This window comes from Balaenoptera acutorostrata, chromosome 10 (genome assembly GCF_949987535.1).
Source record: "Balaenoptera acutorostrata chromosome 10, mBalAcu1.1, whole genome shotgun sequence".
NCBI classification, from domain to species: Eukaryota; Metazoa; Chordata; class Mammalia; order Artiodactyla; family Balaenopteridae; genus Balaenoptera; species Balaenoptera acutorostrata.
The window spans coordinates 86,455,040-86,471,223 of record NC_080073.1 but is presented as its reverse complement, the minus strand read 5'-3'; the positions used below and the strand labels follow the sequence as shown (position 1 = coordinate 86,471,223).

General features: G+C 38.6%; 1 protein-coding gene across 1 annotated transcript in view; it reads right to left on the bottom strand.

The window, feature by feature from the left end:
- The window catches only part of SLC17A2 (solute carrier family 17 member 2), a 67,081-nt gene that overhangs the window by 15,995 nt on the left and 34,902 nt on the right, over positions 1-16,184 (bottom strand). Inside the window, exon 2 of the mRNA XM_007177356.2 lies at positions 1,237-1,347. Coding sequence (XP_007177418.1) covers positions 1,237-1,264 — 28 coding nt within the window. The 5' untranslated portion in view covers positions 1,265-1,347. The remainder of the gene's footprint in view (positions 1-1,236; positions 1,348-16,184) is intronic.

Genomic DNA, 16,184 nt, shown 5'->3' with positions numbered 1-16,184 from the left:
TTCAGAGGTGTGGGAAGCAGATGAAAATATAAGAAAAATTAAATGAAGGCATTTATGTCACATTGTTCCAAAATAAAGTGAATGAGGAAGATGGGGAAGAGCCAGTCACAGAACCTGAGTCTCCTAGTCTCAAGTCTGTGGTCCCATCTGTTTTGCATATTCATCTACCATAAAGCTTGAAAGTTTATACTTAGAGAGCTGCCTTTGAATTAAGCTAACATCCAAGGGTTCTCTTTTAAAATACCTGATATATAGTGTATAGATGAGCACAACCACTAACTCCTTAGTGTAATGTTCACTTGGAAGTATTTTTGTTGTATGTCACTAGGCTCTGCCTTCACATATATTCAGCTTAAAAAAAACTAATATGGGGAACCATTTTTACTGTTTGTAGGTGATATGGTACTGGAGGAACTGTCATTCTGTTACAAGAGCAACACGTTCTTTTAGGTCCCCGTGAAGTGGAACAATGGGCCTACATTGAAAGGGTTCCCATGTGAATGATGGATTAAATTTTTTTGCACATTTGGAGAACTGGGACTAAAGAGAAACAAAGAGAGAACCTGTGAAGAGACAGATAAACATATAAAAATATATATATAATGGGAGAAATAATTTTTAATGGCCAAATAGGCTCAGGGATGAGATTTGGTTGCCTGCAAAAGAATTATTTCCCTATTACTGGAGGTTTCCAAAGCTCATGGGAAATAACCAGCTACATAGCAAAGATATTGTAGCAGGAACTCATATATGGGTTAGGGGTTTGTTTAAAATGACTTTTTCTGGACTCATTCCATTCCTTATGTCCTGGGATTCAGTGATCATTTGACGTAATTTCTCATAGATAACTCATTGGGGCTCCCTAAGGGAAAAGTAGCAGGTAACAGGATGAGGGGCTGGATCTGGTCCAGTGTTATAATGGGAGAATCTCCACAACAGGGAGGCTTGATAAAAAACAAAGGAGAAGGAATGGAGAACGAGGATGTGGAAATAAAGCTTCCACTCTTCCATAAGGTAGCCTGCAAATACAAGATGTGACTTGGGACTTCCCTGGTGGTCCAGTGGTTAAGACTCCATGCTCCCGATGCAGGGGGGCCCGAGTTCGATCCCTGGTCAGGGAACTAGAGCCCGCATGCCGCAACTAAAGGTCCTGCGTGCCGCAACTAAGACCTGGTGCAGCCAAATAAATAAATTAATATTAAAGCAAAAGAGAGAGAGAGAGAGATGTGACTTTACTTTTCCTGGTGGAAGGCTTCTCATCCATCTGGCTCCTCTGGGAAATTGTACCACACTTTGTGGTGGAGATTCCCTCTGTCCTGAATCTCTTTTACCACGATGGACTTTTATCTATGGGGAAGAACAACAATCCAAAACAAGACACACAAATAATTTTCTCGTGTTAATGTTGCATTCTCTCAGCATCAATGAAAGTTTTGACCCAACACAGGTATATGATTTACATTTTGCAGTACGCTTCCTTATTGCTATGCTTACGGAGGACTCGATTTTTATAAGAAATCTGGCTAAGTCCCAGCTAAGTGACGTAGAGCTAGTCATTTAAATTCTCTAATTGGCCATTTCCTTGTCTGTTCAATAAAAATAAATCTCCTTTCTGAGTGGTGCTGCAAGAACTGAATGAGAAAATTGCAAACCACAGAGAACCATGCAAAGGTAAGGCATATTATGGCTTGAAGCAAGGTCAGAAGACAGGAAAATTAAATTAAGCTCAAGAGCTGGGGAGGAAAGTTCCAGAGCAGCCCTTTCTTTCATTTTGACCATGTTTCTGTACATCTTTCTGCACAACCAGAACAATGTCCCATGGTTCCTTCTTTGAACATGAAGAATGACATTGCATAACACATTTATATAATACTAGTAGTATTTAATGGTTTAAAATGTTTATTCTTGTCTTTGCTAACAAATTTGGACACTTTACTGGGCTGAAAAGTTCTTCAAATCACCTGAATGAGGGCTTTCTACTATAATTATGAATAAATCCAGCTACTTGACAGGTAAAGAGAATTCATGACCTTGAAATGGACACATCTAATTTGATATCTGTACCCCAATATTTGGGGATTCATACATTTTTTTCTTTTAGGTACAATCTTCATGCTAAGAATATCATCAGTTTTGCAGTCATTCCTAAACTGAAGCATCCATGGCCTCACAAACACATGTATCATGCTTATATTGCATCATTCAAAGCTTTGCATTCTTTCTGCACATAAATTTAACAAGACTTATCTGCACACTTAAGAATGTTTATGATCTATGACCTTAGGATGGAGGATCATAATGGAAGAGACAGGTGAAGAATTTTGTTCAAAAATATTCTTTGCAGTATTATTACAACATAATATTGGAGACAAATTAACCTAACCGTAAGGGTTTGGTGAGTCAATTTTAATAGATTCTTATAGTGGACTTTATTAAAATGATGTTTTCAAAGATATGGAATAATATTAAGGAAATGCCTGTACTCTAGTATACAAACAAGCACTATGCCTGTGTTAATACACGCACATCCAAGAAGAGAGAAATGGATTCACACAAGTGCCAGCAATGGCTATTTCTGGGTTACAGAACACACTGTGGTCATGTAATTATTTATGATTTTCCATATTTATCTAGTGATTTTTTAAACAATTAGTAGTTATTTTATACCCAGTGTCTTTGAAGGAACAATAATTAGGCTTCATAAAGCCAGTCAGGATAGTTTTCTGCTTGTCAAATGGCTCTAGAATTCTGAGAACAAGATCACCCCATCTGAGTTTTGAAATTTTCTTTTTTTGTTACAATGGACCCAAATAGATGCCCAGTTGCCAACAAGAGAATGTCAGCACAAGGAAACATGTTGGCTTTTGCTGTGCTTTTTTAAAACATCTTTACTGGAGTATAATTGCTTTACAATGGTGTGTTAGTTTCTGCTTTATAACAAAGTGAATCAGCTATACGTATACATATATCCCCATATCTCCTCCCTCTTGCATCTCCCTCCCACCCTCCCTATCCCACACCTCTAGGTGGTCACAAAGCACCGAGTTGATCTCCCTGTGCTATGTGGCTGCTTCCCACTAGCTATCTATTTTACATTTGGGAGTGTATATATGTCCATGCCACTCTCTCATTTCGTCCCAGCTTACCCTTCCCCTCCCCATGTCCTCAAGTCCATTCTCTACGCCTGCGTCTTTATTCCTGGCCTGCCCCTACATTCTTCGGAACCATTTTTTTTTTTTTTTTGATTCCATATATGTGTTAGCACATGGTATTTGTTTTTCTCTATCTGACTTATTTCATTCTGTATGACAGACTCTAGGTCCATCCACCTCTACAAATAACTCAATTTCGTTTCTTTATATGGCTGAGTAATATTCCATTGTATATATGTGCTATACCTTCTTTATCCATTCATCTGTCAATGGACACTTAGGTTGCTTCCATGTCCTGGCTATTGTAAACAGAGTTGCAATGAACATTGTGGTACATGACTCTTTTTGAATTATGGTTTTCTCAGGGTATATGCCCAGTAGTGGGATTGCTGGGTCATAGGGTAGTTCTATTTTTAGTTTTTTAAGGAACCTCCATACTGTTCTCCATAGTGGCTGTATCAATTTACATTCCCACCAACAGTGCAAGAGGGTTCCCTTTTCTCCACACCCTCTCCAGCGTTTATTGTTTGTAGATTTTTTGATGATAGCCATTCTGACTGGTGTGAGGTGATACCTCATTGTAGTTTTTATTTTATTTAATTATGTTTTACATCTTTATTGGAGTATAATTGCTTTGCAATGATGTGTTAGTTTCTGCTTTATCACAAAGTGAATCAGCTATACATATACATATATCCCCATATCTCTTCCCTCTTGCATCTCCCTCCCTCCCACCCTTCCAGGTGGTCACAAAGCACCAAGTTGATCTCTCTGTGCTATCCAGGACATGGAAGCAACCTAAGTGTCCATCGACAGATGAATGGATAAAAAAGATGTGGCTCATTGTAGTTTTCATTTGCATTTCTCTAATGATTAGTGAGAAATCACTAATGATATTGAGCATTCTTTCATGTGTTTGTTGGCATTCTGTATATCTTCTTTGGAGAAATGTCTATTTAGGTCTTTTGCCCATTTTTGGATTGGGTTGTTTGTTTTTTGATATTGAGCTGCTTGTAAATTTTGGAGATTAATCCTTTGTCAGTTGCTTCATTTGCAAATATTTTCCCCCATTCTGAGGGTTGTCTTTTAGTCTTTTTTTATGGTTTCCTTTGCTCTACAAAAGCTTTTAAGTTTCATTAGTTCCCATTTGTTTATTTTTGTTTTTATTTCCATTTCCCTAGGAGGTGGGTCAAAAAGTTTTGCTGTGCTTTGGAAGGCTTTCCAGTCCTGCTAACATCTGGATGATATCAGTTCAGTTCAGGGCTCTACACTCAGATCTTAGCTGAATAAACGGGAGCGGCCACCTGGTTGACCCGGAGTTTGGACCATTTTCTATTTGATCTCTCTTGTTATGTAAGATCCCAAGACTTGGCAGAAGGCAATTTTTCAACTGTACACTCAGCTACAAGTACTTGTACTCCACTTAAAGGTTTCCCACCAACCTCTCCAACCAATCTGACAAACATTGAGCTCTAGAGCTGAAAGAGACTTGGAGATTCTCTGACCCAACCGTTCTTTTTTTTTTTTTTTTTTGATGATAAGACTGATGTGCAGAATGCTTGAAAAGTTGCTTCGAGTCACAGAGTATACTGAGTCAGCACCAGGTCTCCCGATGTCCAGACTGCTGCTTTTTTCTGTCTGTTAATACTACTTCCTCTTTATGGTCATATTTTAAGCACAAGCTTAAAATACAATAGGGTAGTTTCATTTTAAGGTATTCCAGATAGGAATTTATATGATTTTAAGTTAAGGTTTTTAAAAAAAATTGAAGTATAGTTGATTTACAATATTATATTAGTTTCAGGTGTACAGCATAGTGATTCAGTATTTTTGCAGATTATACTCCATTCTAGGTTATTACAAGATAATTGCCATAATTCCCTCTGCTCTACAGTATATCCTTGTTGTTTATCTATGATTTTAAATTAAGTTTTAATCATTTATTCCAGAAGGAAATTTGATGATGAAAATACTTTCAGGTTGAGCTTTGAATATTTAAAAAAATAAAAAAGACTACTCTTTCTTGCTTTTTTGATAGTGGAATTATATCACAAACCCATCACTTCAGTTCTCATTCCATCTGCTGCCATCCCTACCTTGGCTTTCATCATTTCAAATGCTACTTTGAAATTAGCCTTAATAGCTAACTTCAGTTGTTAATTGCCCTGTTTCCTGTGTATGAGACAAATGCAGAAATCAGGCAGACATCCCAAACTAATCGAAAAGAGGGTCCTTCTGTGACATAGTAATGGCAACTATTTTTCTAAAATAATCACAGAAGCATATGATAGTATGGGATCTGAGAATTGGCAAAATTGATATCACTTAGAGACAGTGGAATGAGTTTTAGCCCAATTATAAACATTGTCAAGGACCTTCCTACTCAGGAGTGACATTTCTAAAAAAGAGTGAATCCTAGTGTCAAAGCTGTAAATAGACATAGAAAAATTGAATTAAAATTAAGTAAAAGAAAAGTTCTATACTTTAAAAATAATTTTATGACACAAAATAGAGTTATATTTGGTATAAAAACAATATAGACATAGACAAGATGACTTATGCATAAGCAAAATAATTTTTATCCTCTTACTCTTAGTCTAGAACTCACTATTTTGTTATAATGGTCTTTCTGTTGCTCTTAGATTTCCCTTAATACTGAGCCTGTCTTGCATCACCTCTGTTAGCCGAGTCCCCTAGTTTACTCAGGGTAAATGTTACATGTGGTTGAAAGATCAGGAACCTGCAGGTCAAAGGGTATCCAAGGACCAATTCTTCTCTGTCTTTCACAGTCTGAGTAAAGCAGAGCAGATTTTATAAGATCCCAGAGCTGTCACAGTTTCATAGGAAAAATGGGGATAATATTACTTCACAGGACTATTGGGAATGAAAACAAAGGTATGAGACATGCCTTCTCAATGTAAAATATCATACATTGTAAAATGTTATTGATATTAACAACAGAAATAATAATAAGTAGTCACAAGATTGGCACTTGGGCCCTCTCAGATTAATAAATACAGGTTTACAGCAAATGAAATATCTTTCTATAAAAATGCTTTTGATTGATTGTTAAATTGGTTTTAAATGTTTCCTTTTAGAAGTGGGTTCTTCTGGACTAGAATCCAGAAGATGGATGAAGAAGGGATGCAGCTTGCTACCAACATCAGAGAACATGCCAAGAAGTAATTTCTTCCATGCTAGTAAAACTGAGGCCTCTTTTATCACCTGTTTACTTTTCTGAAAGATTGGTAGTTCTGGAATAAAATTGGTTATTCCAGTAGATCATTTACATCATGCTGTTAGTTCATGTGAATGTAATCATGAAAAAAAGAAAAAGAAAAATGTACTAAGCACCAATAGTAGGTAATCCTAGAAGGCAGGGTTAGGTCAAAATTAAGGTGCAACTGGGGCCCTGCCCACAGGGGACTCACAGCTCTGCTCACCAAGCAATAACACAGGAGTGCCTGGGCACCTTTCCTCCAAGGAACAACCTCAGGCTGTCTTCCAGGCCTGTATGAGTCCATCTATGCTATGGAATTGGGATTTTCTCTGGGCAGGTTGGGAGAGGGCACCTTCCCTCCTTCTTTTCCCCTAGGGCTTCCCATCACAGCACTGATAGGTACTAACCATAATCTCTTGGGGCACCTTTCCTCAGCTGTACAATGAGGGCAACAGAACAGGTGATCTCCACAAGTGTACAAGTTTTCTTGCCTTCAGTCTTATCCACAACTTTGTTCATATTCTCCTTTTCCTGAGAGACAATGTCAACTATATACAGAAATCTGAAAAGGCCCATGAATCACAGTCCCCAATCCCAAACTTTGTTAGTTCTGATCCAGTATTTTATTCTGCAGCCAAAGCCTGTTCGACTCATCAAGGTGTCACAGTAAATACTTATGGAATCCTTGGAGAAGTGATAATTGTCCACAGAGTCTATTGACACTGGTGGCCTCTCAAGCCTTGCTGTAGGGTCTTGATTGAGTGGATTACATTTTTTAGAAAGTTTCTTCTTAGTTTTGAAATCAGAAACCATTCCCAGGTGGAGATCCTTAGGCTGCTGATAATGTTTTCCTCTGACTTCCCCTTAAACTGTTCCCTCCCTTTAATGGATCTCTGATTGATTAGTAATTATCCTCTGACCCCAAAAGAAGAAATGCACTTACCTTCACCGTTAAACCAGTATTGTAAGCCCTAGACTATAGGCTACCTTGAAGAAAGAAGGCATTTTCGTCCTTTCTTCTCTTTCAAATAATTCCACAGTTTCACAAGGATAAATAACACGTCACATGGCAGGCAGACTGCATCAGGTTTAGCCCTACGTTCTTGGAGCAGAGAGCCTGGGTTTGGCTTTGCTGCTTAATTTTTAACTTCATTTTCAAGTTCTCACTGGTAGAATATCTCAAAAGATGACACCATGTTTTTCTGCTTTGAACTCTGCAGACAGCTGAAAAAGTCAACACGACTTTTTCCTGAAGGGAAGGCAGCATGATGTGGAAGAAAGATCAGGGCTCCTGGGACTGCAGGAATGAGGTCAACCCCACCTTCACTTCCTAGTGTTTTCTGTGGCCTTGGACAAGTCATTTAACCTCCTTGAACTGGTTTCTACCTTAGTAAAACAGGGGTTTAATGCTCAGCTCATGGGGTTATTGGGCAAATAAAATGAAATACATATGCTAACCAGTAATAGGTCCTCAATAAATGAGATGCTCCCATAAAAGGGTTCTGTTAAATCACCTAGACTTTCCTTAAGCATTTGGTGCCCACAGCTTAATAAATGTGAACTTTGGCTACTCTGACATCTTCCCATGAAGCTACCCTGCATCCTTCCTTCCTGCTTCTTATCTGTGCTCTTTCTCATCCAGTCTCTGCTTGACGCTTGGTATTTGGACTTGTGTTTTTTTTTTTAATTTTTATTTATTTATTTTTATTTATTTATGGCTGTGTTGGGTCTTCGTTTCTGTGCGAGGGCTTTCTCTAGTTGCGGCAAGCGGGGGCCACTCTTCATCGCGGTGCGCGGGCCTCTCATTATCGCGGCCTCTCTTGTTGCAGAGCATGGGCTCCAGACGTCCAGGCTCAGTAGTTGTGACTCACAGGCCCAGCTGCTCCGTGGCACGTGGGATCCTCCCAGACCAGGGCTCGAACCCATGTCCCCTGCATTGGCAGGCAGATTCCCAACCACTGTGCCACCAGGGAAGCCCCTGGACTTGTGTTTTATTTGAGATTCTTAAATTTTGGACTGTGGTTGCTACTCGGTCTTCCCAGTTTGACTCTCAGCCCTTATAAAACGGGGTGAAGTCCTACCCTTTCTGCCTTTGTTAGCTTTAAACTGCCTTAGTTGAGTTTCCCTGTCCCAGTTAGTCTTGCCCAAGGAGCCTATTGGAACCAGCACCTTAGATTAGCTACTTGGTTCCTCTGTATTAGTGTTCTATTGTGGCTGTAATCAATTACCACAAACTTAGTGACTTAAAGCAACACATATTTATTCTTACAGTTCTGGAGGTCAGAAGTCCCACATGGGTTTCCCTGGGCCAAAAATCAAGACGCCGTCAGGGCCACACTCTCCCTGGAGGCTTTAGGGGAGAATCTATTTCTTTTTCTCTGGCTTCTAGATGTCACCTGCCTTCCTTGGCTCATGGCCGCTTCCTCCATCTTTAAAGGCAGCAGCATAACATCTTCAAATCTTTCTAACTCTGACCCTCCTATCTCCCTCTTTATAAGGACCCTTGTAATTATATCGGGCTCACTTGGAAAATCCAGGATAATCTTCACGTCTCAAAATCCTTAATCATACACACAAAGTCCCCTTTGCCATACAAGGTAACATATTCACAGGTTCCGGGGATTAGGATGTGAAAATCTTCAGGTGGCATTACTCAGCCTACCGCAGCCCACTTTTGAAAAGTGCAGAAGTAGCATGGAGAGCTGAAACAACAGTGCCCTCCTTCCTGTAATTGAAAATTCTGGTTATGACTTATTATAAAGTCATTCTGTACTTGGTCAGCCAATAAAAATAGTTAAAAAGAGGGCAAATGAGAACTTCTTTTGCCTAGTTTGCCCCAATGAAGGTGTGACATTTTCTAACTTGTGCAAAAGTACAGCATGACCTGGCAGCAGCCTTGGCAGAAAAAGTAGCTGAGACTGGATCCCCAAAATAGGACTAAATATAATAAGGAAAGAGTGATCAACAGTGTCCAATGCCAGAAGTAAGATTTAAACTATATTTTTCAAGCTACATATTTTGTTTAAATAGCGTAATCCTATAGTTGGATTTTGCAAGTTCCCTGAAGGAATCTTGTATATTTTGAGAATTTCTATATCCATAGCTCTTGGCACAGTATTTGGACTATAGAATATATTCAGTAAACATTAGTTCATTGAATGGATGAATTCTTGAGTCACGCTTGCCATTAAAAATCAAGATTTCTGTAGCTGGTCCAAACCCCTTAGCCCCCATCATGATTTTCACATAACAAAGTGTTAAATCAACTCAGTGAGCTCCACACTTAATAAGTATCTATAACTTATTTACAAATATCAAGAGTAATGTAGCAGAAAAGATCAGAATCTTAAAAAGTTAAGTCTCTTTGGCCTGGCATTAGCAGCTGTTTCTAATCAGAGCAGTTCAATCCCACACTCTTTTTTGAGAATTTATTATATTCCAGACAGGATGCTAGCTTCTGAGAATATCAATTTGTTTAAGACCTGACCCATGACTCCACAGAGTTCAGAGGCCACTGAGCGAGACTATACACAAAGACAGACAACTAGGATGAAAAGTAATAAAAACTAACAATATAAGCATGCACAAAGCACTAGGAGAGAACAAATAAGGACCCCTGTCAACAGAGGGGTGTCAGAGGAAGGCCTTCTGGAGAAGGCAGTCTGGTCAGTCTTTATGGGTGCCGTGAAAGAGCCAGTAATATAGGGAAAGGACTTTCCAGAAAGAACAAGGCCATAGAGGCAGGTGTGGGGAATTAGAATTGTTCAACATCCCTGGGGATTAAAGTACAAAAGCATAAAGGAAATTTGGTCAACTGACGGGAAACATGACAAACACTAAAAAAAAAATCAATTGCTTTTCTCAGTAGTAGAAATAACTAGCCAAGAATGGAAATTGAAAGAAGCTTTTAATGTTCTCTAGCAACAAAAACTCTAAAATTTTTAGGAATTATTTGAACAAGAAAAGTATGACTCAAAGGAAGAAAACAATAAAATTGCATTAAAAGACATAAAACAAGATCTGGCTAAATGGAACTATATACTATATGATTGGGTGGGAGAACTTAATATCATAAAAATATTGATCTCCTCTGAATTAATAGACAGATTCAGTAAAAATCCAACTAGAAGAAGAAAAGATGGAAGGACAAACTGGAAATAGTCTAAATGTTCATCAGTGGGACTAACAGAATACATTGTGATACAGCCTTATCACAGAAAATTAAGCAACAGTTTAAAAGAATGAGTTGCATCTATACCATTTGACTTGGATGCTTTTGTACAATGTCATGTAATTTTAAATGAGTAAAGCAGATGCAGAGTACATAGAAAGAGATCCATTTTTCTAAATTTTTTATTTATTTATCCAATTTCTAATTTATTTACCCAAGAAAAGCCTCTATGAGTATTTTTGTATGAGATTCTATGAGCCAGACCTGGCTGTTAACTTTGGTTATCTGATTTGGGTAACTAGTGAGATGCTAAAAGAAACCTATAAAACTAAACAAAAAGGTGGCTACAAAAAAGCAACAGTTATAGCCTGTGCATGTAGAATTGTGTGTGTGTGTGTGTAAATTTACATATGCACACATTTGTCTATGTGTGTACGTACATCTACATACATATATGTATGTATGAGTTTCTTTGTTTTTCTGTTCTGTGTTCTGAACAAATCTCTCAAAATTTTCTTCCACTGCCCTAAAATAGCACTTCTTAAATTTAATGTGCATATGAATTACATAGGGAACTTATTAAAGTGTTAAATATATGGGTCTGGGTGGGCCTGAGGTTTAGCATTTGTATCAAGCTTCCAGATGGTGCAAGTTCCCATGCTGCTGGCCCATTGTTACTTTGTGTAGAAAGAAATGCTCTCATACTCTCTTCCATTGTATTTAGTCTATAATTCATTCCAGGAATAATATTTAGTCAAAAATTTATTTAGCAATAGAGGTCCTTCTTTCAATGCCCATATTTTTCCTAGGATTTCTAAATTGTAAAAATAGTCAACTTTTCTTGTTTAATTTCTACTTATTTCAATTTCGTAATTTCCTGGTGATTTTAACTGGAAGTTAATCCTTCACTTATTTCCTTGAGCAGTCTAAACATAGTTACCTTTGTCTGACTAAAATTATTTTCTTTTAAAGTAAATTCATGTTCCGTTTGTTGAGTTTGACTGCTGTCTTTTAGGTCTATATTCATAAATTTTGAAATTTTGGGGTACAAACCAAATTAGTGTCTTTACTTATCTCTCTTTCTCAGTCTCTCTCTTCTCTCCCCTCACTGTCTCTCTCACTGCTTACCCTACACTGCCTAGAATTTTTTGTGTCTCCTTCATCTGCATTTTAAGGTTCATGTTCCAGAACCATTCCAGGGCTTACCCTAGCATTCCAGGTCTCCTGCTCTGTGATAATATTCTGGTCATCCCAAATCTGGTCTCTGATCCTGTGGGCAGCTTGATTGAGGTCCCAGTTGCCAGCCTTAGTCTGTGTTTGGCCCCCTGCCTCCTCAGGACTCTATCTTGCTAAGGCCCATAGCCCTGGATGTCATCAGTCACAGAATGATATGCCGCCTCTTTCATCATGTGTTAGACTCTAAGATGACCTCAGTCACCCCTGTCTCCTCCATGTTCATACCTGTGTTCATGCCCTTGAGTATGGGTGTGACCTGTGATTTGCTTCCAACCAACAGAATATAGAAAAGGTGAAGGAATGTCATTTCCATTATTATATTATATTATATTATATTATATTATATTATATTATATTTATTATATTATATTATATCATCCTCCATCTTGCTAACAAGTTTGCTCTCTTACTCTTTTGTTGGCTTGGCGGAGGCAAGTGGTTGTATTGGGGAACACCCACCCAGGCAGAAACTAGGAGCCTGTAGGAGCTGAGGCAGCCTCCACCAAGAAATTTAAACCTTCAGTTCTGTAGCTGCAAGGAACTGGATTTTGCCAACAACTCAAGGGAGCTTGGAAGTGGATATTTCCCCGATCATGCCTCTGATGAGACTTCAGGCTCATCCAACACCTGGACTGCAGCCAGGTGAGACCCTGAAGCAGAGAACCCAGCTAAGCCATGTCTGAACTGACCTACAGACACTGGGTAAAAATAAATATGCATTGTTTCAAGCCCCTAAGTTTCTAGTAATTCATTTTGCAGCAGTAGATAACTAATACCCATGAGCAGTAGAGTCTATCAGCACTAGATGTCAAACAGTGAGCCTGTCTCTGGTCCCATGTCCTTACAGAGACCACTCTTTATCTCTGTCCTCTTAATGCTGAGAGGTCAAATTCCCAGACACTACTACCAGCTCTCAGTCCTGGGGTTCAGCAGGCCTGTGGCCTCAGCCCTGTGCAAAGATTTCTCCTTACTTTCTAGCTTACAGAGATGTTTATACTGTTTCTAAGTTTTGTTATTTCCCTCCTCTATTTATAATTTACCTATTAAATAGATAAAATATAATGAAGTGAAATAAAGGAGAATGAATTTTATATTCATCTTTTTTTTTAAATTTATTTATTTTATTTATTTATTTTTGGCTGTGTTGGGTCTTCGTTTCTGTGTGAGGGCTTTCTCTAGTTGCGGCAAGCGGGGGCTACTCTTAATCGCGGTGCGTGGGCCTCTCACTATCGCGGCCTCTCTTGTTGCGGAGCACAGGCTCTACACGCGGAGGCTCAGTAGTTGTGGCTCACGGGCTTAGTTGCTCCGCGGCATGTGGGATCTTCCCAAACCAGGGCTCGAACCCGTGTCCTCTGTATTGGCAGGCAGATTCTTAATCACTGCGCCACCAGGGAAGCCCTATATTCATCTTAACCAAAGTTTTTTTTTTTTTTTTAAATAAAAGTAGTTTCATTGTTTTCTGTTTACAAAAGAAATAGATAACTTATTTGTTAACTTCTGCCTTAAAACTACCCTGGGAGTTTCAGGGTAAGGTGGATAAGCATACTCCATGCTGTCCCTCCATTGACTTCAGCCATAAAACCTGGAAATAATGCATACTGGAATAATGCAACTGCGGACTCTGAAATATAAACAGTAGCAGGCAGAGAGGGGAAGAAGAGAATCTGAAGTACCACTGAGCTGGAGTGAATTAGTCATTTATTTTTCTTCAGTATCCCTTGACCTGGACTCCAGGCAGCTCACAACCCAGAAGTGGGCACAGGGACACAAAGACAAATTCAAAAGATGCCCTCCAGTTGTGGCTCAACTGGAAAAAGGCTCTTCTAACCCTTAAAAAGAGTGGCAGTAAACCCATTTTTTCTTTTCTCCGTTCTCTCCAACCCTAGCCCTCAAGCAATCCCATAGCCAAAACTCCAAGTAAAGTGAAACTTCATCTCATGTCAGGGGTCTCAAAATGATGTGGTGAATGCCCATTTCTTTTTTCAGTGTTTCTGATATTTAGCCCTGGACAAAGGTGCAGTCACAGGAAGAACGCAGCAGAATGGAGTAAATAAAGTCCCAGCTTTCCAGACAAAGGGATTCTCGAAGGGGAGAACCAAGAAATTGAAAGTGCCAGGGAGATCTTGAAGAAAGAGGGGCTTGGAAAATCAATCCCATGAGATTGTTTATGAACCCCTGGGCTCACCTCCAAGCAGCATGTGCATGGATCCGAACTTAAACAGTATACTATAGAATTGAGAAATGAATTGAGAATTGAGAAATTGAAGTTCTCAATTGAATTTCTCAATTCTATAGTACAGTATACTATAGAATTGAGAAACGAACTATGGATATATTATCACCAAGGACTTTGACTGACCACTGGGTGGCACACATGTGCGGTAAACCTGAATAGCATTGCAAGAGCCTTGAAAACTGAACTGACCCACAGCAAGCTGATGGGGACATACAGCCTGAATCTAATTAGGTTCATTGTTTACTGAGGGAAAAATATCAACCTTCTCAACAGAACTTAAACGACAGCTAGGATTTCATAAGACAATGTTCAAAATGGCCAGGATACAAACCAAACATACTAGGCATATGAAGAATCAGAAAAATGGCAACATTTCACAAGGGAAAAGGCAATCAACAGATGCCAATACTTAAATGACACAGATGTGAAATTTTTCTGGCAAGACTTAAAGCAACTATTTTTAAAAAACACTCCAGCAAAAAATTGCAAATCCTCTTGAAATGACTGGAAAGATAGAAAGTCTAGCAAAGAAGCAGAAGATATAAAGAAGGACCAAATGGAAATTTTAGAACTGAAAAATACAATACCCCCTCCCCTCAAAAACCTTACTGAATGGCTCAATGGCAGAATGCAGATGACAGAGGAAGGAATCAGTGAATAATTTGTAGTGTTCTATCTTCAAGTCCAATCTGAACTAGAGAGAAAGGGGGAAGAAAAGATTTTAAAAAAATGGACAGAGACTGGGGAGCCTGTGGAACAATCTTGAAAAACTCTAACATTTGTGTCATCAGAGTCTCAGAGGAGAAGCAGAAAAAAATATTTGAAGAAATATTGGCTGAAAAAGTCTCAAATACACTGAAAAATATAAGTGTACAGATTTGTGAAGATCAGAAAACTCTAAACAAGATAAAACCGAAGAAATCTATGCCCATAATCAAACTACTGAAAGATAAAGACCAAGAAATAATCTTGAAATCAGCCAGAGGAAAACTTAGAAGGCAACAGTGATTTGAAGACTACATATTTCTTATCGGAAACCAAAAAAGCCAGAAAGGAGTAGCATCACATTTTTCAAGTGCTGAGAGAAAAGAATTGTCAAGGCAGAGTTATATATCCAGTAAAAATATCCCTCGGGAATGAGGATGAAATAAAGGCTTTCTCAAATGAAGGAAAAACAAGAGAACTCACAGCCAACCTGCTCAAAAAGAATTGCTAAAGTTCTTCAGGTGGAGGGAACTGATACCAGAAGGAAACTTGGACACTAGGAATGAAGAAAGAGCAACAGAAATAGTGAATACCTAGGTAAATATATTGAGTAGTAGACCACTCTTCTCTTCTTTGGTTCCTTAAAATATGTTTGACATTGGAAGCAAAGTTTATAACATTTTTTGATGGGATTATCGATGTATGCAGATGTAATACAAAAGATGACTAAAACATAAATGAGGAAGGATAAAAGAATCTATACGCCAATAAGGCTTCTATACCCAAAGGAGTAAAATACAGATTCTAAAAATAATAAAGGTAATACAGGAACTATCAAGAAGAGAATAAGCATCACCAGTAATAGTAATCAAGAGATAATCATAGTTTTGGTGTTTATTACTTACAATTTGTTCTGGTGCACAGACAAATCACATATTCATAAAAACATGCATTTTTTAACATCTTTATTGGAGTATAACTTCTTTGCAATGGTGTGTTAGTTTCTGCTGTATAAGAAAGTGAATCAGCTATATGTGTACATATATCCCCATATCTCCTCTCTCTTGTATCTCCCTCCCACCCTCCCTATCCCACCCCACTAGGTGGACACAAAGCACTGAGATGATCTCCCTGTGCTATGCTGCTGCTTCCCACTAGCTATCTATTTTACATTTGGTAGTGTATATATGTCCATGCCACTCTGACTTCGTCCCAGTTTACCCGTCCCCTTCCCCGTGTCCTCAAGTCTATTCTCTTCGTCAGCATCTTTATTCCTGTCCCTACATTCTTCAGGACTTTTTTTTTTTTTTTTTTTTTAGATTCCTTATATATGTGTTAGCATACGGTATTTGTTTTTCTCTACCTGACTTACTTCATTCTGTATGACAGACTCTAGGTCCATCCACCTCACTACAAATAACTCAATTTCGTTTCTTTTTATGGCTGAGTAATATTCCTTTGTAT